Source organism: Melanotaenia boesemani, chromosome 9, assembly GCF_017639745.1.
Source record: "Melanotaenia boesemani isolate fMelBoe1 chromosome 9, fMelBoe1.pri, whole genome shotgun sequence".
Classification (NCBI taxonomy): Eukaryota; Metazoa; Chordata; class Actinopteri; order Atheriniformes; family Melanotaeniidae; genus Melanotaenia; species Melanotaenia boesemani.
In genome coordinates, this window is record NC_055690.1 from 16728769 (window position 1) to 16754066 (window position 25298).

At 37.1% G+C, this 25298-nt stretch overlaps 1 protein-coding gene across 3 annotated transcripts in view; it reads left to right on the forward strand.

The window, feature by feature from the left end:
• cadm1b (cell adhesion molecule 1b) overlaps positions 1–24946 on the forward strand; it is a 162052-nt gene extending 137106 nt beyond the window's left edge. For 2 of the 3 annotated variants that reach the window (XM_041994316.1, XM_041994317.1), the window contains 5 exons: positions 1768–1864; positions 2111–2283; positions 9806–9856; positions 20435–20563; positions 20693–24946. In XM_041994316.1, coding sequence (XP_041850250.1) covers positions 1768–1864; positions 2111–2283; positions 9806–9856; positions 20435–20563; positions 20693–20811 — 569 coding nt within the window. In that variant the 3' untranslated portion in view covers positions 20812–24946. The remainder of the gene's footprint in view (positions 1–1767; positions 1865–2110; positions 2284–9805; positions 9857–20434; positions 20564–20692) is intronic. The other variant, XM_041994319.1, reaches the window with a different exon arrangement.
• The last annotated feature ends 352 nt before the right edge of the window (positions 24947–25298 follow it).

Here is a 25298-nt window from a genome sequence, read left to right on the forward strand (position 1 = left end):
TGTTGTCACTCACTCACTCACTCACTCACTCACTCACTCACCTAATAAGTGGATATTTTTATTTTTTCTATTGTGAAGATATAAAGCAAAACATCTGCACTGGTTTTGGTTTTGTTTTGGCATATGCTTAGAAACAGATGTCTTGTGCCGCACTACAACCACATTAGTTAGCCGCTACTGTTAAACAGACAGATTGTAATGTGTGATGATCAGTGTTGATTAGTATATCTATTTAAATAATAATTCAGATTCAGGGATATGAGTAAATAGTAGGATTATCTTCTTTTTTATTATTTTTTCCTCGTATAACATGTGTTTTGAAAAAGAAAACAGCATGTAGAAGACATAGAGTATAATTCATATTGAGTCAGTGGGAGCTTCACAGCTGTCAACCTTCAATTACCAGTCATAAGATCTGTGGAGAAGAGATTTATGGGAGAATTTCAACGTACCCACAATCAGGCCAGAGTGAGACTGGAAATTTAAAACTTTAAACCTTCAAATTTGAAAAATTCGGGTCTGTTCCATGTTACTTAATTCGTTTTAAGCATTCACAACAGCAACTTTAACCAATTTGGATGCAAAAGAAGCTAAGTAAACAAAGTTACTTCCAATGTAATCAGGTTCTGCACTTAAATTATCCATGCTCAGCAACCTTCAAAACAGAGTGGTGGGTTGTGTTTTAATAGTCTGGTACCATAACAGAAACCTTCAGGGTGGAAGTGCACAAAAAAAAAAAAAAAAATTAAAAAGAATATGGGGATCATTTATGGATGTCTAAGCTAAGATCATCTTGGCCTTAAAGGGTTGTAATTTACATGAATTATTTAAAGGACTTGTCCCTAAAATTGACTTAAAAGAAATAAATTAGCCTCCAATATGGACCATTATGCTTAACTGCTTTTGGATCTACAAGCTAGGATGTAAGTACAAAGTTGCCATAACCCATAAAGTCACAATGGACATATTTATCATATAGCTGACATTTACTGCTAAAGGAATCGGTCTCTTAAAAACCGATATTACATCTAAGTGTGGTAGTGTGTAGTTTGTTTTACTTGTACAAAGTTGTGATCTATTACAGTGTCACACTTAGTAAGTGTTCTCTTCTAGCAGGATTATTAACTAGGTGTAATAAGTCTAAGAAGATAAAATATTACTTTAAAAGACTCATTAACCTCTCCAACTATTAGATCATAGGTATAACATGTTTTTCACTGCCTTAGCAATGAATCATGCTGTTAGCAGGCTCCTTTGCCATGTCCAGTGACATGCACTCACTGTTACAGAAAACAAAAATGAATTTTACCACTGTGCCAAAAAGTATTAAGGTATTCTTTAAATGGCACATTGATTGAAGAGGTGATACAAGCTGCCTACTACTGTTAAACATCAAAGAAAGGTTAGGTTACCCTTTTGTAGTCTGTGTAGAATATTAATTTTTTTTCAGGTAGATAACTGTTTTCTCTGACCTTTCAAGGAAAAAGAGAAAGCTTGACTGGAGCCGTTTGACATTTTGGTAATCTTTTGCTAGCACTGATAAGAGGAAAAAACATTTTTGCTTTAAGGTAGTGCAGACTGACTGGGTGTCCACTGAGCACAGAAGAATCATTTAATCAGTAGCTACATTTCACCTGTGGTTGCTTTGCTTTTGTTTAGAAGATTGTCTTTCTGTGTTTCACTGACGCAGTGAACAGTTAACTTCTATTTTGGCTGCTAATACTTACACAGCTGTAGTATTCTTAGTACTCTTCTCCAAACTTTCAGACAAACCAGAAGTGAAAATTGTGGTGACATATCCAGAGGGATTAACCAGAGAGGGTGACAACCTAGATTTGACTTGCATCGCTGAAGGAAAACCGCAGTAAGTATTTCAGTTTATTTTCATGTATTTCTTCTGTTTTTTCTTTACTTTACCATGCAAACATTCCCTTTAACCTTTACATTGCATTGTACCTTTTAAATGTTACCAGCTGTTCGCATGCTTTACATTATTAGACAAGGCCTGCCATTGGTCCTCCTCTGTCCATCTCAGATTTGACCTTTATTTAAGATTTCTAATGTGGATAGACAGTGTCTGAATGATGTGTGTGATATTTATCCTCTCCAGTCCCCATCAGATCAACTGGCTGAGAGTAGACGAGGATGTGCCGCCTCACGCTGTGGTCACTGGCTCTGATCTCTACATCGAGAACCTCAACAAGTCCTATAATGGCACCTATCGCTGTGTGGCTTCTAATGCTGTAGGAGAGGCCTATGATGACTACATCCTCTATGTATATGGTAGGTAAAACTCTTCTCTGCACTTGATTTCAGTTTCTTAATGCCTTTAACACAATTCAGTTCAAAATACAGTTTCTGTTGCTTATATGGGAAGATCTATTGCAGGGATCTCAGACTCCCACGAGGGCCACTGTTCTGCAGGTTTTAGATGTTTTTCTGCTTCAACCTGACTGAAATTATTGGGTCGTTGTGTAGAACCTGGCAACAAGCTGCTGGATCCTCCTAATTTAAATCAGATGTGTTGGAGCATGGAAGCATCCAAACCCTGGTGGACAGTGTCCCTGGAGGACAGGGGTTTAAGATCCCAAGTCTATAGACTTAACTGCCTACAGTCGCTTTGGTATTTTGGGAATTGTATAAAACCAATAAAGTCTTATGACTTAAGTTCACCAAACAATTACTTTTCAAAGTTTAAGGATATAAGTTGTTTTTGTAAGAAGCAGAGGCTTTGAATCTCAGACAAAGAATGTAGCTACAAATAAAAAAATCCTGTTTTTTAGTTTTTGCTTATTGGAAATTACCTTGATTTATGTTTTTGTTGACAACTTAGACATCCTGTTGGTTGGTAATGCCTTATTAGAGCCTTATTAGAAATACAAGAAATCAGATGGTAGAAGGTGCTCCATTGTCAGCAGAACCAGAGGAAGCCTAGACGGCAGATATGGGTCATATCGGTTTACAAGAATGGAAAGTCCTTGTTCACAAACTTTCAAACATCACTGTAAACTTCTCCTTTTCAACCCTAGTAGATACTGTCATTAGTGACAGCTCGCTGACCCCCTGAGTACCTAATAAACAGGGTACCAATTGTTTTATTAAAATTTTTATTATTAAAATGTATTTTTAATTTCTCTTTAATGAACTTGGTCATTACTTGTTTTGTCTCCAATGTCTGGAAATGGGCAAGTCGTTACTCTAGGAATGTACCACCTTGTTTTGTATAGCATTACAATGATGCAATCCTTTACTAAAAGTGTTCAAATGTCACATGTGAATAGTCTCATACACGTGCTTACAGTATGTTACTAAGAGCAAAGATTGACTTGGATTATCATATAATTATGCACTATATTTGCATTTCTTCTTTGACTGTTGACTTACCCTAAAGTTGGTGGAGTTTCAGTGTGTTCTGCAGCCAATCTGTAAAGGGCAATAGAGGGACCATCTCTCCTAGGACAGAGCTTTAAATGCCAGACATTTGGCTGCTCTTTGTTAACCTCTTTTCATTCAGACCTCATTTTCTTTGTACCTTAACATGACTGTCATCTATTTCACATTTGCTTTTTTTTTCTCTCTATAGCACATCACACCAATAACTATAAAACAAAGCTAAAATACACAGAATAAAAAACATTTAATACAAATGAATCTGTTAAAAAGCAACCAGGAATCGTTGCACTTGAATCTTTGGTAAGGGGGTGTAGGGGTACAGCAGGAGGCATTTGCTTGAAGTTTTTAAAACACAAAGGGCCTTTTATTGTGATGTCAGTGAAGCACACACTCTGTGCACCATAATTTCCTAGTTTTGGGGCGATAGAGATGAGACAAAAAATTTCAGCAGGTGCAGCCATTGTTGGTGAATTTAGCTTTCCTTCCATGAAGCGCTTGCTCCCTGCTGTTCAGAAAAGCATTTTGTATTTCACTCCCAACTTTCATTATGCTTCTGCTTGTATGCCAAAAACACTGTCTGTCTGTGACCATACCAGATACCAAAAATATGGATGCATCTGATGCTCAAGTTCTTGAGCAATATGACATTTATTTATTTCTGCATCTCCATTTCAGTGTGGTAAAATAGATTTCTGTTTTTCACTTGAAAGTTTTGAGCAGTTTGATTGTAAAACTTTATTTTAAACAAATTAAAGTATTTCACAATATATTACACAAAATATATTGTGAAATATATATATATATATATATATATATCTTCTTCTTCATATGTACATGTAAGACATCAAATTTTTGATCAAATTTCAACAAAAGCTCAAAACGTCCACTAGTGAAATTGTTTTATGCGCAACATTACTTCACACAAATGTTTGAACTTTGCAGGGCTAAATGTCCCACCTGCTGAGTTTGACTAAAGAGGATTTTTTTTAACAAATGCAGAAGCAGGAGGTTTGTTTTTTCTAAACCTCAGATGTACATGTGTATATTGTATTTTGTCACTTTGCACCATTTGCTTTCTTTTCACATAAGGGTAATTCACATTACTGGGATGAAGAAGTTTTGCAGTAAAGGAGGAGAAAGTACAAGTTAATAAAAAGCAAAAAGGAAAAGATTGTTTTTTACTCACTTACACTTTGTAAAAACTGAAATTAAAGTAAGATGGGGTTTTTTACCTTGTCCTGTCCACATTAAATAAAAATAAATATTAAATATTACTTTTTTTTTATGTGTGACAAGATATTTTGTCTTCCAAGGAGGTTTTTATGTGAGAGCATTTCACCTTCATTATGCAGTGGTCTCTTTTTTTATTTGCATCATCTCTAAGAATGCTTTTTATCAAATTAAACAGTTTTTTGTTGTTGTTAACGGTGTTGGGACACCGTTTATAGAACAACTACTGCTGTGAATGATCTGATCTCTGTATAGAAACAGTGCAGTTCTGTGTAAGGCAGATATTTATGTGATGGTATAAAACATGTTATTACATGGCACTCATTTTGATTTGTTTTGGTTTCATTTTAGAGACCAATGCTCATTTTAAGCCCAACATGACCAAACATAAGCGTCATATGAGAAGAGCTGAGGTTCAGAGTGTTCAACTAAGAGCTGAAAATGAGCTTTTTGTTGGTTTTGAGTGAAAAACAGTTGCAGGTTTTAGAGTGATGGAATTGTTTTGATTATTACTCAGTTAGCTTGTTTAGGTCATGCTGAAAGCCATGACCTTTGTGTCAAAAACCAACAATGTTACACTTGTTTGTCTGGCTGATTATCCAGTGTTTATGGCAGTTGATGAAAATGTGTATTTGCGAAAATGAATGCATTTGTAATGGGTTTTCACATCAACACCATCTCACCAATTACAGGGCAGGCAGTGAATAGGATTTTGATGGAGGAGCAAGGTCTTGAGCAAAGGTGGTTAAAAAAAACTGTCAGAAATCATTTAAAGGATAAAATAGGAAGCGTTGTGGATCCTAAACTGTTGCTTTTTTTTCAAATTGTTTATTTTTGCTTTGCAGGAGTAAGCTGGGACTGAATTTTTACACCTGAAAACTTTCAAAAACTTGTGAAATTACTTCCACCTAAACTGTTTACTGCCTGTTATTGAAGGCAAGGAATCTGCAGAAAGAGTAACCATGTGAGGTTTTGGAATGTCTCAGCTCAAAACACAGTGGGACCCCACTAATCTTAATCTCTGAGGTACAAAAGATTCAGAAAAAAGGGCTGCTATTCAGTTGGTCCTTGCTGAAATCTTTTTAGTTGCTTGAAAAAAAACAACTCCAGCATCTGGTTAATAGAAAGTTAAAAGTGAAATGTTTTTGTAATTATATGTAAGAAATTCAGTTATTCTTGATGGTAATGGGAATGTGTTTATTTCACCTGCTAAAACATGAAACACTGTAACACAGGCTTCCTGTGACTCTGATAACTCTATGGCACCATGGTTATTCATCATCATGCTCTGCCAGGCAGATGATGACATCTGCTTGTTCCCAGTGGGCCCATAATGATCACTCCCAAACAAAAGGACAGCATATGCCAGCAAATAGCTCACTCAAGGCAGATTATCAAGCTATCATGAATACATTTCTTATAGCTGAGTAAATATTCCCCTGAAACAAGAATTAAAGCACTCTGTCTTTGGATAAATCCTCTCAGATTCCAAACAAGCAGGGAAAGGACCTGTTTTATATTCACCTGCACAGAAGTGTAAAATCGGGTTATAATATTATAATAGTTCAGAAGTTTTCACTGAACTGCCTGTGGGCATTTTGGAACTTGTGCATAATATCTGTCTATTGCTGTTAAATTCATGTATCATTTGATTCATGCTGAACCCATAACACTTCCATGAATGGCTGAAAGCAGCAGGAAGCAAATACTCTCTGGTCCAGAATAAAATCTAGAGTATCTGCCTTATCAGTGTTTGTGCCTTTGGACTTGACTCCATCAATTAGCAACTTTGTATCCTCATATTTTACCAATTTCCATCAAATACAATTTCTCTAGCGTTGGAAGCTGCATGACCTCAGCTCTCTGTAATGAGACCATGGAGATGGGTAAAAGCGGTTGAAACTGCATGTAATTATATCTGCAACTCCCACTACTGTTTTCTGGAGGGTTTAATGCCAGACAAAATCATGTTGCAGTCCATGTGAGGGTTTGTTGTCTCAGACTAATCATGATAGCGGCTGTGGTTTAATTAGTGTGTGTTCCTTCGATATTGATTGGTCTTTGCATGATAACCTTGTTCTATTTTTGTGTTGCTTTTTAGTAGCAATGTACAACTTCAACAATCCCCTGGCTTACCCCTTTCAATGTTGCTAAATTTAGTTCTATATGTCTATTTCCAGCTTTCCAGCTTTGCAGTTTACAAGCTCCTATTAGAACAATCACACACCTGTCTTAACGAAACCTTTAGTCTAACTAAGATTATGCCATAAGAATTTTCATTTTTAATAGTAGTTTTGTTCTTGGTTATATTTGCCTGTGAAAATGATTGACAGAGTCCAGGTGAACTGTATATCAATACTCCTCGTTCTCCTACCACCCCATACTTCTGCAAGTCCTTTAGGCTCTTCTTATTTCACAAAGACTAATGACCTTTCACAGTGCGACAGCCTGAACAGGTGGGAGGCTGATGTAAACCTACGTCAAATCAAGTCCTATTGTACCGTGCGTATTGTATGTGGCCGGTCAAAAGGCTGAGAAAGAGACTTATCATGCTGTTCTCCACAAGGCTCTGTCTGCAATAGCCTGTGAATTGTGCCCTCCTGGCTAGCATGTGGTGTGGGAGGGAAGTAAGCAGAAAGAAGTGACCAGGTGCTATAAGTCACACATACTACCGCTGCTTTAACGATCACACTTCAGCCTCCAATTGACTTTCTGACATATAAATCATCTATGGACTAAAAGTCAAATATTCACAGGGTATTGGAAATCTGGGGTTTGTCAGGGTTTTGACACGACTGGAGCTGACAAGACCTGTTCTGTTTTGAATCACACCGGCACCACTGACAGCAACCAATAAGAATTCATTACACAAATACTGACATATACAAAATTTCTGACATTTGTTTTTGAAGAACAACACCAGCAAAACTTATTAAAGGAACTTTTAAGCAAGAGAAATAAAAAGAAAATACAAAACGAGAAAACATCTTCCCTGCTGTTATGTTGGCAGGTAGGTTTAAGCAGGCATAGATAAACAATTTCTCCTACATTGTTTCACTTTATGGTTACATTTTCTCATATCAAATTTCTCACTGATACAAATGCTCCCTGAAAATATGGCATCTCCAAAATACACTTATATTTCAGCCCTCATAACGCTGAGCCTAGAGTCATCCAGCCTGGAAATTGCCCATGAAGAATTGTTGTTCGTCTGGATATTATATGTGCCACATCCTATCCCAGCCTTTGTGAAGACCCTCATCCCTGAATGGCCAATTTCCCTCTTCCAGACACTGACATTTCAGCTATCACACTACCTTCGGTCATAGGGAAAGAAATCAAGCCCACCCCCCTCTTCAAGTACTGTCAGACGAGAATCTGCTCCTGATACCCTGATACCCCCCTACCACCATCAACACCACCTCCGCCATACACTCCATCCCCGGCGGCAACATTATGCTGTCCTTGATGTTTTATCATTAGTTTGGGAGTGCGTGGTCCCCCACTGCTGTCTTTTGATGGAGTGCAGACTGTAAAGGCATGGAAACAGCCAGCCAATTTCCCCTGCTGCAGCTCTCCCACAGCAAGGGGTCGTGCTATCTTCCCCCTGCACCAGAGCCTGGCATATATTCCCCTGATGAGAAGAGCTTTTAGCCCTCCTTAGTACTGTTGCACACCTGAATTACCCTCCATTTTTGTTAGTGACAGGCCTAACAAACATAGTCCAGGGCAGAAGATGCTGCTCGGAGCTCTGCTGCAGGAGGAGACCAAAGAGGTTTAATATGCAATGGGACTTAATTATTAAGATTGTAGAAAATAGCAGTGCCTTTCAATTAATTATAGACATTGTTAGTCATTGTTAGCCACAGATAGCAATGGTCCTGAACTGGTCTATCACTTAATATCTGCTGCCCTGCCATGACATGTTGCACAGACCCAGATGATTTATGCTGAATTGATGAGCTTTTGACCTGTTGTATAACATCATCATCATTTTAAATTTGGTAAAATTAATCAATAATTACTGAATACATTACCTTGTAACTTAGTTAAGTCATTCTTGGTACAGCCCAGTAGAACACTAATAAACGGCCGCCTCCATAAAGAAAAGCCTTCATCCTACTTATATTACCGCCTGCAGCCATAAATCGCCATATACACTGACGCTAACTTCTGCATCTATCACATGTAGTTGTGAAATCATGTTGCATGATTCTCAGAGGGTGAATAATAATAATAAAAATTCAGACTTCACAGAGCAGAACCAGTATGTCAAAAATTTCCTGCAAATATCTAAACATTTACAAACTTAGATGTGATGACAAAATAACATGGCAGAGATTCATGGTCCCCAGAAGATCTGTCAAGTATTCATATTGTTTACTTTAAGTTAATTCATGACCCAAACAACTCATGGCCTATATATATATATATATATATATATACACTGCCATTCAAAAGTTTGGGGTCACTTTGCCATGGGATTCAATAGGGAAGAGACCCCAAACTTTTGAATGGTAGTATATATTTATAATATATAAATATATAATATATAATATATATATACAACTAAATTTGGTCTTGAAGGCTATGTTACACATGGCTAAAACTGGTTGACAAGTTGCTTTAAATGATCATGTTAACACATTTATGGTCTATAAGCAAAAAAGTTTATCAATCTTGTGAATGAAATGTTCGCTAGGGCACAAACCATTTAATAGAGGGGTCCCCATGTAATTAGCAAAAATTTCATTTGTCTCAGTTAACTTTTCTTAACCTGATACTTCAGAAGCCATATGAAACATTAGTGCTACTTGATTTGAACATTTCAGACAGCCTAACCATCAGATTAAAGTCTCAATTGATTTTTGTATTGCAAAAATGGAGAATAAAAAATACATTAAGTCTATTACTGATTTAAGATCTGTTTTCTGTGGGACCAGGAGGACTAATTGTACTTAACAAACTCTATTTTAATATTGATTTTTTTTTTTTAAAGTTAGACTTTGTCAATCTTTCACAAAGTCAGTTCACTAACATCAACCTCCTCACACAGTAGCTGAAACATGTGCATGTTATTTTTATAGTACAGCTTCTCATCTTCAATGACTTTTGTCTCTTTCTTTACTCTTGTCTTTATTTCTTATACATGTTCTTTATTTTTTCCACTCTTTTCATCTAGATGCTCCCACTACTATCCCCACACCCACCACCAACCCAGTCAACACGCAAGGTACTGTATTCCCCCACTGCTTTCCCTCTCAGCAACCATGTGAGTGTCTGTGAGTGTGTGTGAGAGCTTGCATGCAGGTGTGACAAGTGGTTGAGGAAGAAAAAGAATGAGGGCTTGTACCTACAGTAAGGAGAGACTGTGGATGGCCAGTGTTCATCAGATAGTGCTGCTGATAGGTGACAATGAGGACTTACAGTGCAGGCCTGTCAGAGACACCTGTCAGCCTTTTCTACTCACGTGTTTGATCTGAGAACATTTAGACTCCGTTTTGCTGCCCTGTTATCTAATCATCATCTGCACCTATATCTCAACCAGCCCATCCATCATATTATAAAAGCCTTTCCATCTCCTCTACAAATGCCAGTCACATTTAATTATTGGAGGGCTGCAAAACATCAATAACTACTCTCTCAAATATATATGAACTAAATGAAAGGTAGTTCATTTGCAGTGTTTCCAGTACAGCAACCTTTTGGCATCCGCTGTGCACCCTATTTTATACTTCGATCTACCACTGGTGCAAAAATACATTTCAATAGTAACCAACTTTTTTTTTTTTTTTTTTTTTTTTTTTTTAATGGGTATTATTTCAAAAGCAGTATTAAGGCTACATAGATGGCGAGGCAACCTTGGGAGTTGACATTTGGATATGCCAGAATGTGACATTTTAATACAAAAACTATCCTTCAAGAATAGATCGGTTTATCAATAGCAGCTTTAGAGATATGGCAATATTGCTCTTTTGTCATGGGCACTCTGCAATTCATATAGGCATAAAAATTTGGGTTGGCCACACACACCTAATAAGTTTTAAACTCAAGAGTGAGACTGCATCAAAAGCTTCAATATTCAAATGAAGCAGCTTCCAGATAGCATTCACTTATTCATTCATTTGATCAAACAACTGACCTTTCAGCTGTATTTTTGTGCATTATGTTTGTATTTACTAAAAATAGGGTTATATTTGCAAGGTCGGTTCTTTTGATCTCCCTTCATTTTGACCCAGGTCTTTGCCATTGCATGCTCATAATGACATTCTTTGAACTTTCTTTTTCGAACTCTCTTCTGCCTTTGGCTGACAAATCTGCAGCAGTGTTTGTCAGTAGTTGTGTTGCATGATTATAGCCTTATTCAGCTTTCCAACTCCTTCTGGGTGTGGCAGAGTCAAACAGGAAGTTGCTTACCAGATCTGTGCATTATTCTGCAGTTTTTACCATAAGCTTTTCTCTGCAGAGTCGCACTAATGCAGCCGCCGTTTTGTGCTGTAACATTCCAGTAATTTTCGAAAGACAGGCTTGAAAGAGGATTTACTGTGATTTATGTGGAACATGCTGGGAGGATGTAATTGAGCTTTCTTTCAGTTCACTACTCTTCTAAATACCCTGTCAGTGGGGCAATTCTAAGCTGGCTTGCAGTAGATTGCTTTGCACTACCTTAATCAGCATAACCTCACAGTATAGCAATTCCCTCTTGCCAATGAGAAGGTAAACAACACAATTTTTTATTCATTCATTAAGTCTACAGGATGAATGACTACCACCACCAAGTTTTTCATGATGTAATCAGAAACCACTGAACTACTACTTCATGTGATCCTGATTTGAAATTAGTATTTTTTGGGGGCACATAAACATTTCCTCATCAAAGGCTCATCAATCGATTGCCACAGTGCATGAATCACATGTTAAGATACTCTGAGTCCTGTACCTCGTCTTTAGTGTGTTTTAGAGTAGGGATAGGTACCATGAGGACTTTATCGATAGTGGTATTAACACAGATACTACTTATTAATACTAATCCTTTTTTGATAATCTTACTTATGTTATTATTGTACTTTTAAAGAAAACATAAACCCATGATGCACAGATATGTGAAAATGTATTACCAGTTCTCAAATGTTCAATCAGACTGACGTTTTTACCGCTTTTCCAGTCATTTATTTTTCTAATTATTATTATTTAATTAAGACCATAACCTATTGAGTAGCACTACTAAAGCACGACCTGGTCTTCATATACTTTCAAAACTAATGGCATAACCTCAGGGTCCAGTCTTTTTCTCATTGCAGACACATGAACCAGAAGTGCTGATGAGTAACCAGCAAGATGCAAATGTAACTGAGGGGGGAAACATTTGTAGGTGAGAGTGGACATCACCTTAAAATGATGTGAATCTGTGACCAGATCCAGTAATGACCTTCTAAGCTGATGCACAGCCAGCTATACAGCATGACAAGCAAATTCAGTCCTCACATTTTGCAGCCAATCAGAGTGAGACCTGGTATTTATTAAACATTTTCATTAACTTGGTCTATTAGAGCCATCAGTGCATTGATTGCAAAAAAGACAAGAAATGGACATTTAGCAACGCTCACAGCGTTCCTGATAACAGATGGCTTGCCATGATGTATTACATCCCTGAGACAGTGCTCTCAACACCACCCACAAAACACCACATAAAATAGTATTTGGGAGAATGTTTCATAGCTCCAGCAGTTTCTTTGGTAGCAAGCTGTGGCCTATCATCTGATTAAGCATCTTATTTGCTGACTGCTTTTTTTCTGTAGTTTTTCTCCTGGATGTATGCTTTTTGTAATGACTGATGGAGCCAGTTCATGCCACAAGGGTCACTGTCATCCACCTTGAGTGTACAAAAAAAAAAAATTGAACCACTGATTTTTTTTTATGATTTCTTACTAATAATGATGATTTCAGTATTTAGATGTTATTGTTGGTTATGTTTTTTTCTACCTGTGATCCCAGAAGTCTCGATCCCATATCTAAATATTGTTTTGTTCAGTGGGGAGTAAATGTCACAGCAGTGCATAGAAACTCACAGTTGTTTGTCTTCTGTGTTGTTTCATGTTCTGAAAGTTTTGCAGGGGTTCATATCATCAGGTCTTTCAGTGTCTTACGAGATGCAGAGAGTTTGTATGTGTGTGGGTGTTTGTGTGAGTAAACCACTGGAGAGAGATAAGACACTGAACAATTCTTTCATGTGTTTGAAAGTTTTCATGCCTTTTTTCTCTCCATGTGTTTTTATTGAATATTTACTGAAAATCTTTCAGTGGATGTCTTGTATCAAGACAAAGTTGCAGCAGTTGCGTGACATGTGTCTCCCTCACTGATCAAAATACCAGGAGCCAGATGCATAAAACTGTGTGTATGTACAAAGGAAAAAAGATGTGAGGACACATTGTTTTTGTCACATTTACAATGGTGTGCTTACAAAACCTGACTTAGAAATGAATGGATGTGAATGCTGCCCCGATTAATCATTTAAATATAAAAATATAACTTGCAATACTAATAGACAGACAATAACAAAAGCAACCATAAAAAGAAGCACAGTTTTATCAAACTGTGCAAAACTAAACATCTTGAAGAAAAAATAAATAAATAAATAAACTCCGCCAGTAACAGTTGTGCTTCATGTGGAGCACAGCAGCAGCTTCTGCTTTTTCTGCAACATATAAAAACATTGCTTGTTCATTATACAGCTGTGTGTGGAGAAGATCAGGAACAGATGTATAGATGGCATGTGGGATGTCTTCCTATACAGCTTGGGCTGATGCAGAGCCAAAGCTGAGATTTCCCAAAAAATCTGAACCGTCGTGAAATGCTTTTTTAGTTTCTGTAATGAATAATATTAATTAATAATTATATTAATTATTAATTATTTTGTGGAAGAAAATCTGCCTGAGCCATCTCTGTCTTTTGGTTTGGGTATGTGATGCAAAAGTAAGTATATGTTACAGAATTACTTAATTATTTTACTATTTTATCATTAAGTAATATCTTAACCATAAAAAAAAACCTAAAAAAAACATTGATTTTTGTTATTATTGTCCCATGGAAATAAAAAAAAAGAAAGTTTTTCCAGGGTTTAGTGTAAACATTGAAGGGTTACATAAATGTATGACTGCAGTTATTTGTAGTATTCAAGTAAATATGTTTTATTAAAGAAAATCTATTCGTATCTTAGAAAAGAATATTGTAATAATACATACACTTTGACAGGAAATGGTTGCAGCATAGGTACAAATAAAAGTAGTTCAATAGTTCTTTGTCAGTGGTTGTATTTTTTCTGGGCAGAGGGGGGAATTTAAGCAGAATCTCCAGCTCTAAAGGAATAAAGGGAGTCTGTGGCAATAATACTTGAGCTCTACTGATGCTCAAAGATGATCCAAGACAGGGGCTTCATATCCTGGGTAGGCTTCCAGTAACCCCCCACCCCCCATCCCCACCCCCCCTTGTCAAGCAAACCAGAGGAAAGTCATGGAATTATGTTGTAGATTTGATTGAGAACCTCTTTTGTTTCAGTAGATTATGCTACTGCAGGACCTGCTGATTAATCTTAAAGAAAAAAATAGGCATGGACGGAGAGGAGGCTGATGCCCACCATTTTCCAATAGTGTTTCTGTCCCCCACACTATCTCAGGTTTAGCTGTCTTTGAAGTTGCTCTTAAAATAGGAGTAGAAAATGTCAATTCACATATTTTATCATTTGACTCACTACCTTATTCTGTCCTCCATAAACAAGATAATGATGATGATGACTGTGATGGTTTTGAGGTGTCATGACCTAAAGTGAGGTCTTTCTTATGACCTGTAAATTAGCTACCGATAAGAGCTTTGCAAACATAAAATGGAGTGTGTGTGAGTCCCTATAGATTTGATTGTACCGCTATCAGCAATATTATTGCCATCTTTTTTAACGAGGGACTTGTGGATTTTTACGACTTGCTTATGTGATGCACAGAATACATACATGATTTCAGGGTTATTCTCTTGCCTTTGCTTGGCATAACACATGGGATATTTTTCCCTAGAAGAAAAATTATGAGATTTGTGCCAGGTGGTATTTTAGGAATCAATTTCTGACAGGTTTTGAAAGTCATTTTGTTTGCTGTTTCTTCCCTCAGCAGTAAGCTTTCTACTGCTGTTTAGTGTTGGAATTCTTGACTCTTTGTACACTATTGACTTCAACAAAGACTGTTATGAGTGCATTTAGTATTCAACATAATTAGTCATTAAACATTTACTAGCGTTGTGTTAACTCTCACATGTATCATCACTCTTTGAAGTATTCCACTGGAAAAATTAAAGAATCATTTAGAAATGCTAATTAGTTTCATTTTTTTTTTCTCGTGTTTGTTTACTTTGATTCCCAGTTTTTTCCTGACCGGCAGGTTTTTTTTTTCCTTTAAACAGTTATTAAAGAAAGAAAATATTGTAATCGTCCATTTTAATTGGTCTCCAGGGAAAGGGTTAGCAGTACCAGCCCACCCTAAAATTAAAGAGTAGTATGGTGATATTTTATCATATAGTAATTGTCAGTGATTATAAGAGCTCCTCATAGCATATTAGAGTTTGAAGAATTTTATGAGCTCATACTGTGTCCTCTTATCTAATTCATACTGAGTACTTTTGAAGCGTCTCACTTTGGGAATCTTCAGGAAGAAAGAAATGATTTGTACTGTTCTGTCAACTTGTTGCTTTGTCATAATTTTCAGAGAGATGAAAACTTACTGGAGGAGAGAGATCAACTATAAGAGAGTGCCACATTCTGTATTGTGTGTGGAGAATTTTGCCACTCTCAACAGATTTAATAAAAGGTCATAAAGGAGTTCAAGATCACCACCAGAATTTCCATTTAGTCGTTGTTAGTCTTCACCTACATCTTAGAAGTTTGGTTATCTTCAAATTATAGTTTGAGTTATTATAAAGGACTTTGGAAAATCTATTTGGTAGGTGAGTAGTAGCAGGACATTGTTGTACTCAGGAAAAGGAGAAATAATTTTTGGGAGATTATCCAAGTATGCTTCCCTCATTACACTGTTCCTTTTCAACAAACAACAAAAGCGGAACCCACCAATGTTAACATCTCAATGACGCAAAATGGCGTTTTACTACCAAGGTCTGCCTTCATCATCCTGCCACCGTCCAAGAAAGAGTTACAGTGAGAGTATTTCAGAAAGCAAAGGTTTTTCTGCATCAATACAAGTGAGTCATTGTTTCAATTACAGACATGTAATTACATCTATAAATTGTGATTTGGTACGCATGTGGGTGTTGGTGCAGGTGTCATAGATATGCCTCGTTATGTGAGTGAAAAACTATTAAAAGGAAAGAGATTGGAAAACTGAAATTACGTGTCATTGTAATCAGCCTGGCAACAAGCTTATTGTTTTGGTTTCCTTGCTAACAACAGTAGTCTAATAGGATGCTCTGTTACTGACCACAGTAGCAATTAGTCATTTCAGTGCAGAGATGGAAAGGTGCAACTGTAAAGCATGCAGCTCTGGGACTTCAGTGAAGCAGATTTCACTGCTACACAGACACAGGCATCAGTTGCAAATCCTCTTTATACCCCCATAAATCCCTACGGCTGTGCACATCCTGTCAGGACGGCGGTGTGGGCATGTCAGCGCTCCCAGATCGAGCTGTGAGCAGAGAGAGCTGTGCTGGCGATATGGACACCAGCCAGCCACATTACAGACATAATCAAATTCTACTTAATTCAAGCGCAAGGCCACAAAGACTGCTATAATATTACTGTCTGTCATTTGAGGAGTTTTTTTTTTTTTTTTTTTTTTTTGAGCACCTTATTCTATTACAAATGCAAAAACAATACACTGAGCCCGCCATAGGGAATCTTGATCCTGGATTTGTTGAGGTCTGAATGATGAACTGTTCCATGTAGGAAATGACAATGTAACAATTTAGAAAGAAACCCTGTTGTTTGTTGAGGTCAGAACAAGGTCATACACAGATCAGTATCTTCAAAGTTTAAACCTACCTTTTTATGACTTTGCTCAACACAGAAGCATATCCAGAACAACAGCCCGTATAGTGCTGACTATCTTGAAGCTGGACTGACTGTTGCTGAGATGATATTGCTTTCAATTTTCCCACCTTATGAGCCAATTAACACCTTACCGAAGCTTCATTAAGAAGGAAAGGTTCTCTAGAGGATTCTCCATCAGTTTGTTTGCAGTTTTGAACAGTTTGATGTTTACAGGTGTGGGAGCCAGCTATGGCTCAGTTTAGATGTTTCCTCAGTAATCCCAAAGTTTCAGTTTGATCTGACTGCTGACGTTCGCTAGTCAGATTGTCTTTGAGGATTAAACAAAACTTAAATGACCCCTATAATGGTTGGCACCTGCGTGGGTTTATGTGAATGAGTGAATCAAACGTAAGAAGTTGTAAAGATACAAAAATTTAAAACACATCACATTCCTGTTTTCCTCCATAAATGGCGCTTTGTGTTGTCATGGAGATTATTTAACCTGGATATCTGAAGCTGTGTATTTTAAAGTCATGCTCTTAATTTTTTTTTTAAAGAAAATCGATATATCTGTTTTTCTGACATGTAAGCTTATGGTTTAATAATCATTCCATGTCAGTGTTAACTAAATAATCAATTATTTTTAAGCATTGCTAAATTGTTAATGGAGCTACTGCACTGATTTTGTTAGGGTGATGTCTGTTGTTCAGTGAAAAGAAGTAAACTAGCCTGAATATGTCAAAGACATAGTTTAATCCTTTCATGTCATAGTGACACATCTGTGTTCAGGGGGGGGGGGGGGGGGGGGGGGGGGGGGGCATGCATTTTTGACCAGTAAGGTATTACTTTCACAGTTCTGCACATAGTATATGCATGCTTTAATCAGCTAGTTATAACAACTGTGTTTCATCTGAACACATGAAATTAGTGCTACTATGTAAAAATGACTGAGACTGTCACTGGTATATTGCAGTTGCAAAGCAGAAATGACAAGCAATTATTTTTGCTTTAATAATTTAATCTTGAATTAAACACATATTACAAAAGAAATTATATCACCTTTATCTAGATCGTCACTGCAGATCGACTGAAGATGCTCTTCAGCCAGGCTTTAAGTCCAGTTATGAGCTCCTCCTTCTCCAAGCAGCACCTCTGTATTGATTCACATTACGTCTCTGTGAAATATACTGCATACAGAATCAACACAACAAAATTTGCATGACAGCAATATTTATTGAATGTACTTATATTAGATTTTCAGGCCATATTTTGGTGTCCCTCCTCTGTGGTAAATACAAGACTAATAAAAAAAGAAACCAGTGTTCAGTAGTGTGCTTAATGCAGGCAACATGAAATGTGACCAACCATAACAGTTGATACTGTAGGTGTTTTGGGATTTTTAGTCTCTTTCTGGCATTTTTTGTGATAGTCTTGCTGCTTACTCTGGAGGAATTTTTCCACCTGTTCAAAACTCTCCCTGGGCACACAGAGACAGCCAAGACCCTGCATGCTGCCTTGTGGATGTGTCAAACGGATGACAGGGGGGGAGCAAGGTGAGGGCAGGAGGCTTTGAGGGAGGGGAGACAAGACAGGACTGTGCACAGGCCATTTAGTGGGTGCATGTTCATTAGCATAGAGCATGGGCCGTTTCCTCTCCTTGGGGAATGAGCTGCACTATCTGACATCCCCGATACAGTAAACAAACTGCGCCTTGCACACCGCTGCCTCAAACACACCGACGCACAGCAACGATTACTGTGCAAAGACAAGTCTATTTTAAAAAAGCACTCAAGTGAAACAAAACTTTACTTGTTAATTAGTTTTATTTTAGCATCACCACCAACCTGCCCTCATGCTCTCTTTATTCAGCTAGAAAAAGATGTTGTTTTCAGGTTGTGACGTGACTCTGTCACATGTATTAGACCCTTCAGCTCGACTTATTATGCCCTCAGAGTGTTGAGAAATTCTGCCCTCTCTGCTTGTCTTTTATCAAAATCATTTAAGTTCAAGGCATGACTAGCGAGATTGATGGAAAATTGAGCTGCTCTCTCATGCAGTAAGGAACAGTGCAGCCATTCTCTCACCCACCACTCCTCCATCAGTCCAAATGTGCACAGATATAGACTGGTGAGAGATGCCTCAGAACTATTCTGAGACTGGAAATTTAAAGGGTTCAATTTTTGCCTGGTACCTATGTGGTGCACGGATAAATCTGGCTAAGTGCTGGACAGTGACACTCTCTGACACCTGAGGCAACCATGTATTTCTCTACATGGGGACAACGGGCACCAATTTATCTCCAGACGTGTGTCTATTTCTGATGATTGAGCTCTATAACTTCCCGAAATGGCCTCTTAAATCACAGTGTATTTTACAGTGTGTGAATTCTCGCTGAAATTGCAGTCACTGTTTCATGGTGAGAATAATTGTCTTTAAACATTTTTCATCTTCGCTCACTCAAGGGGTTTGGGCAACCTAAAACTTCTACAGACATTTGTGGGAGGAGCTGAGTTTAACAAAATAGATAGGTTTCTTGCATACACATATCAATAGCTGCATGCACATCCAGAGGCAAAATCACTGCCGGCAGTCATAAGATTTTAATAAAGGTCTTCTTTCATCACTTTGAAATTATTCAATGAGAAAGGCAAGCTGGTGATAATACTGAATGACCTTACATGGGTTTGGACATTGGTTGTGTATGTTTTTTAACTACCATTTTTACTGAGATCTAACAATGAAGATATTCTTGACAACTTATACAAAACATCCTAGCACATTTAGCAGACGTTGCTACAAAAATACGGTACAAAACACAAAAGACAGTAAATAAATTGGAGAGATATTAGTAAATAATTTCTTTTTAAATATAATGAGAAATTGAAATGAAATGTTGTGAGTGTTACAAAGTAATTTTCACCTAAATTCCCAGTGTTCAGACAAAGGAAAATGCTAATATAATTTTGTTCTACAGTCTGTGTAGTTACAACAAATGAACTTGTACAATACAGGATCGAAGTTTACATTTTGGGACAGGAAGTTACTGTTTTGGGGGACTTGCAGGGCTGTCCTTTTATTTGCTTAGCTCTACAACCTTCTTCTGCTCTTGGCAAAGATTTGTGATCCCTTCAGTATAGTGAACAATTTTTTAAAATCTTTGAGTGGTTGGTACATTTAAATGTACTATCATCTGTGCAAAAGCTTGGCTCTGCCAAACAAACAGAGATGCTTTCTGCCTACTAGTTGCACAAGAGCCCCTGTAATTATGCTGCACAGAAACCCACCTATAATATCACAGATGTATGTTTTTTTACTTTACAGAGGTATCTGGTTACATCAAGACATAGTTTTCCAGTACAGAAATATTTCAATATTTAGGCAGATATTTGTGTTGTATTTCTTGCTAAGGATTGGATGAGAAGATTGATTAAATATGGCACTACAGCACAATAATGTGATGTTTAATCAGAATTTTTTTAAAAAGACAGAAAAAGGTCAAGACCAACCCAAGACTGTTAAAGAGGGATATGTTTTTGTTCACCATCTGTTATGGACCAACTTATTTATCTGTATATATCAAATATTGACATGTTTCTTCTTTAATTGTTTCCGCTTTTTGGTTTGGTCATGCTAAAATTCTTTTAGACAAAACAAACTCATTTTATTTGTTTTGGTGCATAAATTAATGGCTACAGGTCCCTGAGGAATGCACTTGTGTGTGGACCATACTGGTAGTTTTTTTTTTGTTTTTTTTAATGAACTCACGTAAAATTATTGCCCTGTTTTCAGACTCCAGAGCTGGCGAGGGGGCACCGCAGAAAATTGACCATGCTGTCATTGGAGGAGTGGTTGCTGTGGTGATGTTTGCGATCCTCTGTGCACTCATTGTTCTTGGTCGATACTTTGCCAGACACAAAGGTAAAGCACCGGCTGCAATCATATTTGATCATGAACACATCTTGAGTGTTTTTGTTTGTTTTGTTTTTTATAAATGAGATGCACTGTGATTGAACAGCTTGTCACTAATTTGTTTGCACTGTTTTCCAGGAACTTACTTCACACATGAAGCCAAAGGGGCAGACGATGCAGCTGATGCAGACACAGCCATCATTAATGCAGAGGGGGGACACAACAACACAGACGAGAAGAAGGAGTATTATATCTAATCTGGACAGGCCAGGAGAGACGGGTGGGGATGCTGGTGGTGGTGCTGATGCTGCTGTGGAAGCATTATGTCCAACTCTGATTTGAAATGGTTTTAGGATGGGGAAGGCAAGTTTTAAAGAACAAAGGAAGAGAAAATATGGAAAGTAGGACTGGCATGGCCATGCAGTAAGAAGAAGCGTTGCTGAATCTCCTATCCGACCCTCCCTGGACTGCTGGGTCCTACTCTGTACAGTTCAGTTATTTTACAGACAATTTTGTGCCTTGTTCTATTGCTTTTGTTTGTTTTGTCGTTTTCCCTTCTCATGCTTGTTGGATTAGATTTTTCTTCATGTATTCCACTTGATCTATTGTTGCTTTTGGCTTTCAGAGGAGAGTCGGTGGGTCTGGTGTTTGTCTATGTGTGCTGCAGCTAGCTTTTAGCTAATGTAACCAGATATGAGAAGCAAGCTGAGCTTTTTTTTGAGCAATCTCCAGAGTTCATCAAATAGTGTGTCAAAACTATTTCCCCCCCTGCTGCATCAGAGTCCTACAGGGCCTGCAAGATCATCACATTTATATGCAGGTCTGATTAACTTTGATGTGTTCCAGCAGACTACCCTCAGTCCCTTCAAAATTCAGCTTCATTGAGTCGATCTTTATGTTACGTTGTGAGGAACCATACCTATCTTAGAATGTATTTGCTCATAAAAGTGAGTGGGAGTTATTCTATGTATAATGTTAAAAACCACAAAGTAAAACAGATCCTTTAGTGGTTGCAAGATCTAATGTTAACATCCAGGTTTGCAATGTCTCTTCAGTAACGCAGTTTTCCTCCATTCTCCAACTGCTTCATACCACACCGGCAGCATTTCAGAAGTACAGCCGTTTACCTGCTCGACTGTACACGTTGCTCTCAACAGGGTAAAGTCACGCACTCTTTCGTATTTAATTAAAAGGTCTCTCACACTCAACTCTTAATTAATTTTCATCCCCTGGTCCTTTCTATTTCTGTCATAAAATATATCTGTGGCGTCACACAACACCTCCTGTTTCCTACAACAGAAATTAAACCTCTGACCAATTAACTTTTGGCCCAGTGCCAGTGGTTATGTTGGAAGGTTTAACTGGCTGACTTCCTCTCCAGCTTATCTATTGTGTTCAGTTTGCTGTGGCAACTGTCAACAATAGACTACACAGTTTTTTTGTTTTTGTTTTTTGTGTTTTTTTTTTTAGCTGAGCAGAGAGCTACCACTGGGATTCTTTGGAAACTGACTGCAACATGTCTGGTGTAATCACAAGTAGTGGCCGTGGTTAATGTTAACAGCTGTTGTTGACCTAGATCTGGTGAAATGTTGGGGTCAGTAGATGTGAGGTCAGTGTAGCATTGGTGTGAAACCCAGTTGAAGAAATCTTAACCAGATTAATGTGTCACTGATGTGAAGGCAACATGTCTGCGTCACAAATCAGAGCCGTTTATTCTTTTCAATATCTGTATCAAAAATTTGACAAATCATGATAAATTAAAAAAAAAATGGTGTAGAGAAAGTAATTAAGTATTAAGTAAACACACTTATTTTTGTTGCTAAGAACTGGAAATGGTTGATACCACTGTAATGTCTTCACAATAAAAAGAAAGCTGCTGCCAGCTGTCAATTAGCTTAGCATTACTATTGGAAACAGAGACTCAGCTAACCTGAGCTTTACTAGTGTATTTGTTGTCCTTGAAAAGTATCAGGCTAACAGTCCCCCTCCTTCCTTCTAATTATTACAGTCCTTACAGACCCTGAGTCTGTTGGCTGGCATAATTTTGGTAACAGGGTCAAAGTTGTTGGCATGTATAGTATGCGACACCTAAAAAGATGCCTGGAAGTGCAAATTCCTCAATTTTCATAATTTCATCCCACCCACAAGGTCAATTCTGGACCAAATAAAATAAGCAGATAAGCATGTATATATTTGACGTCAATATTTCTTGTACACAGCAAAGTTTGAAAGACCTCCTTGCCAAAAAATTAACTTTTTATCTGGTGGTACAGCATTTTGATCATTTAGCTGGAAAATGTTACAGGGCTTTGGTTTAATCATTTTCCAGAGGTTTAACTTTGTATTTGACTGTGGTGTATCAAAGGAAAGAAAACAAGCTAAACGTTCAATGTTTCCTTTCAGTGATGTATAAGGTATCAAGCTATTTCCATGTGACCGCCCATATCTACTTAAAAAAAAAAAAAAAAAAAAAAAAAAAAAAAAATCACAGCTTATTTTTTGGCTTAAAAAAGTCCTTGCCAAACCTTTCTCTGCCCTTCACTATTCGGTAGAAATTCAATCACTACAGACATGAGTTTGTTATATTTCCTTGCTCTTTGAACAAACATTTTTTTTCCTTGGGCTGTCTTTGATTACTTGGAAGTTCAAGGGCCCTTACAACTTCTAAGAAATGTGTGTACAGCTTTAGACTTTAGAAATGGGAGAGAATTTTTTTTAATGTCATCTTACAGCCTCAAACGTTCACAGAGAAGAAATCCAGTGCTACAAATTTATCTTTTTTTTTTTTTTTTTCCATCAGCATAGTGAACTCTACACATGCTCTATGCCTCTCTGACTCACAGCTACGAGAGCAAAACCTTTTGGGTAATTAGCAAATAAATCCACTATACTGCTTGAATAAGAAAAAAAAGGATAACCACTGCCTTAAACAGATCTCTTGATATTTATCATTATAAAAAAAAGAAATGCTGAAGGACTTAAGTCAGTGCCTTCTTTTGATTTTGAGGAGTAAGGTTAATATCCTACATTATCCTCATGTACACTCTTACAGTATATATTGTACATATATCTGTTCTTTCTAACAAAGCTTACAAAAAAACTGGAATTAGTTCAAAAATAACATTTTTTTTGTTCATCAAGTTGGTGTGGCAGCTTACCTTGAAAATATTAAATGCCAAGTTGTAGTATTCATGACAAAAACATTTTGATTAGGCCAGAATGATTTTGCCAGCTTCACTGAATTTATTATTTATTTGGATATTTCCAGGGTCAAGGCTAAATAGCATTTTCAGAGAGGAATACAGCGTTGAAGGTTGTAATAAGCTACAAGAAAATTGTGTTGTTTTTTTTTTTTTTTTTTTTTTTTTTTGGTTTTTTTTTTTTTTTTTTTTGGGTTTGTTTTTGTTTTTATCCTGGATTGTAGAGTTATGGCGTCATGGAAACAGTTATGTGCATGGCTAAAGTTATTCTAGGCTTTGACGTTTATCTTAAATGGTAACTTTATGGTCGCTTTTAATAGATGAACATTAAACAGTGGTCAGAGGCATCATATTAATCCTTTTTATTAATATTGCATTATATTTAGTTGTTTTTTTTTTCACTCTCTCAGGTTCATGAGTGTTAATAGTTGTGTTTTTTGCATCTCAGGTAGAATGCAAATTTTAAGCCCCAAGTATATACTGTAGTACCACAGCTATTGAAGAAGTAAATAAATCACAAGATGTACATGTTTTTCTCAGTTGTACATGTTAATGTGTTCTTAATATGGTGCACTGTTACAGTAAATGTTAAATATTATTTTGCATAGACCTAGTTCACAAAGATACTAGATTTGTTAAACAGACGAAAATGATGTACAGTCAGTGTTAACAAAACCACAACAATGTTAATGAGACTTCTTCCACTGTAATAGTTTGTTCATACAGTATCAGTTATTTAGTGATTATAGATTGTGACCACAGACAGTCAATCAAGCACTGGTTTGGATTCAGTCAATTCATGCATATCTTTTCATAAATGAAGATGGTGTATTTACTGTGACATGAAGTTTTATGAATGACCTGTAACGTCTTGGATATTTGGAAAATGAAACTCATGTTTAACACCTGGGGAGGGAGAAGGGGGTATGGGGCATTGAGAAGGGTGGAGGTGGTTGTTTTATAACCCCAAAATGGTTGTTTTTGTTGTTAAATCTTAAATTTCTTTCTGTTCCAAGGTGACATTTTTCTTTTGTGTAGTGAAGGGGATGATTATCATATGACCATGCATATTTTGTATTGGTTCACACCAACATTTTTACAAAAAAAAAACAAAAAAAAAAAAACAAAACAAAACAAACAAAAAAAAAGTCAGAAGAGTAATTGTCTTAATAAAAAGATATCAATGTTTAAAGTGATGTGCTGCTGTGACTTGAAAAAATATGGTTTCACTTTGTTGTCTTGTCCCGCTGTGAGACAGAACAGAATTTATTAACTGGTATTTGTTGTCATTTTTACTCCGCCTGTTTAATGCTCTGAATATATTAACTGGATTGAACCCATTCGCATCATCCTGATCTGCTGATTCTTGTCAAAATCCCCAAAGAACAAAATCTCTTGAGGTAAAAATACTGCACTGGTGTAGATCGATGAGCGCAAGCAGCAGCAACAGCAACAGCAGCAATCTGAATTCCCATCAGTGACTGGCACATGCATTGTGGTACAGATACAGGCGAGAAACATTTTAAATGACACAATGACTGACA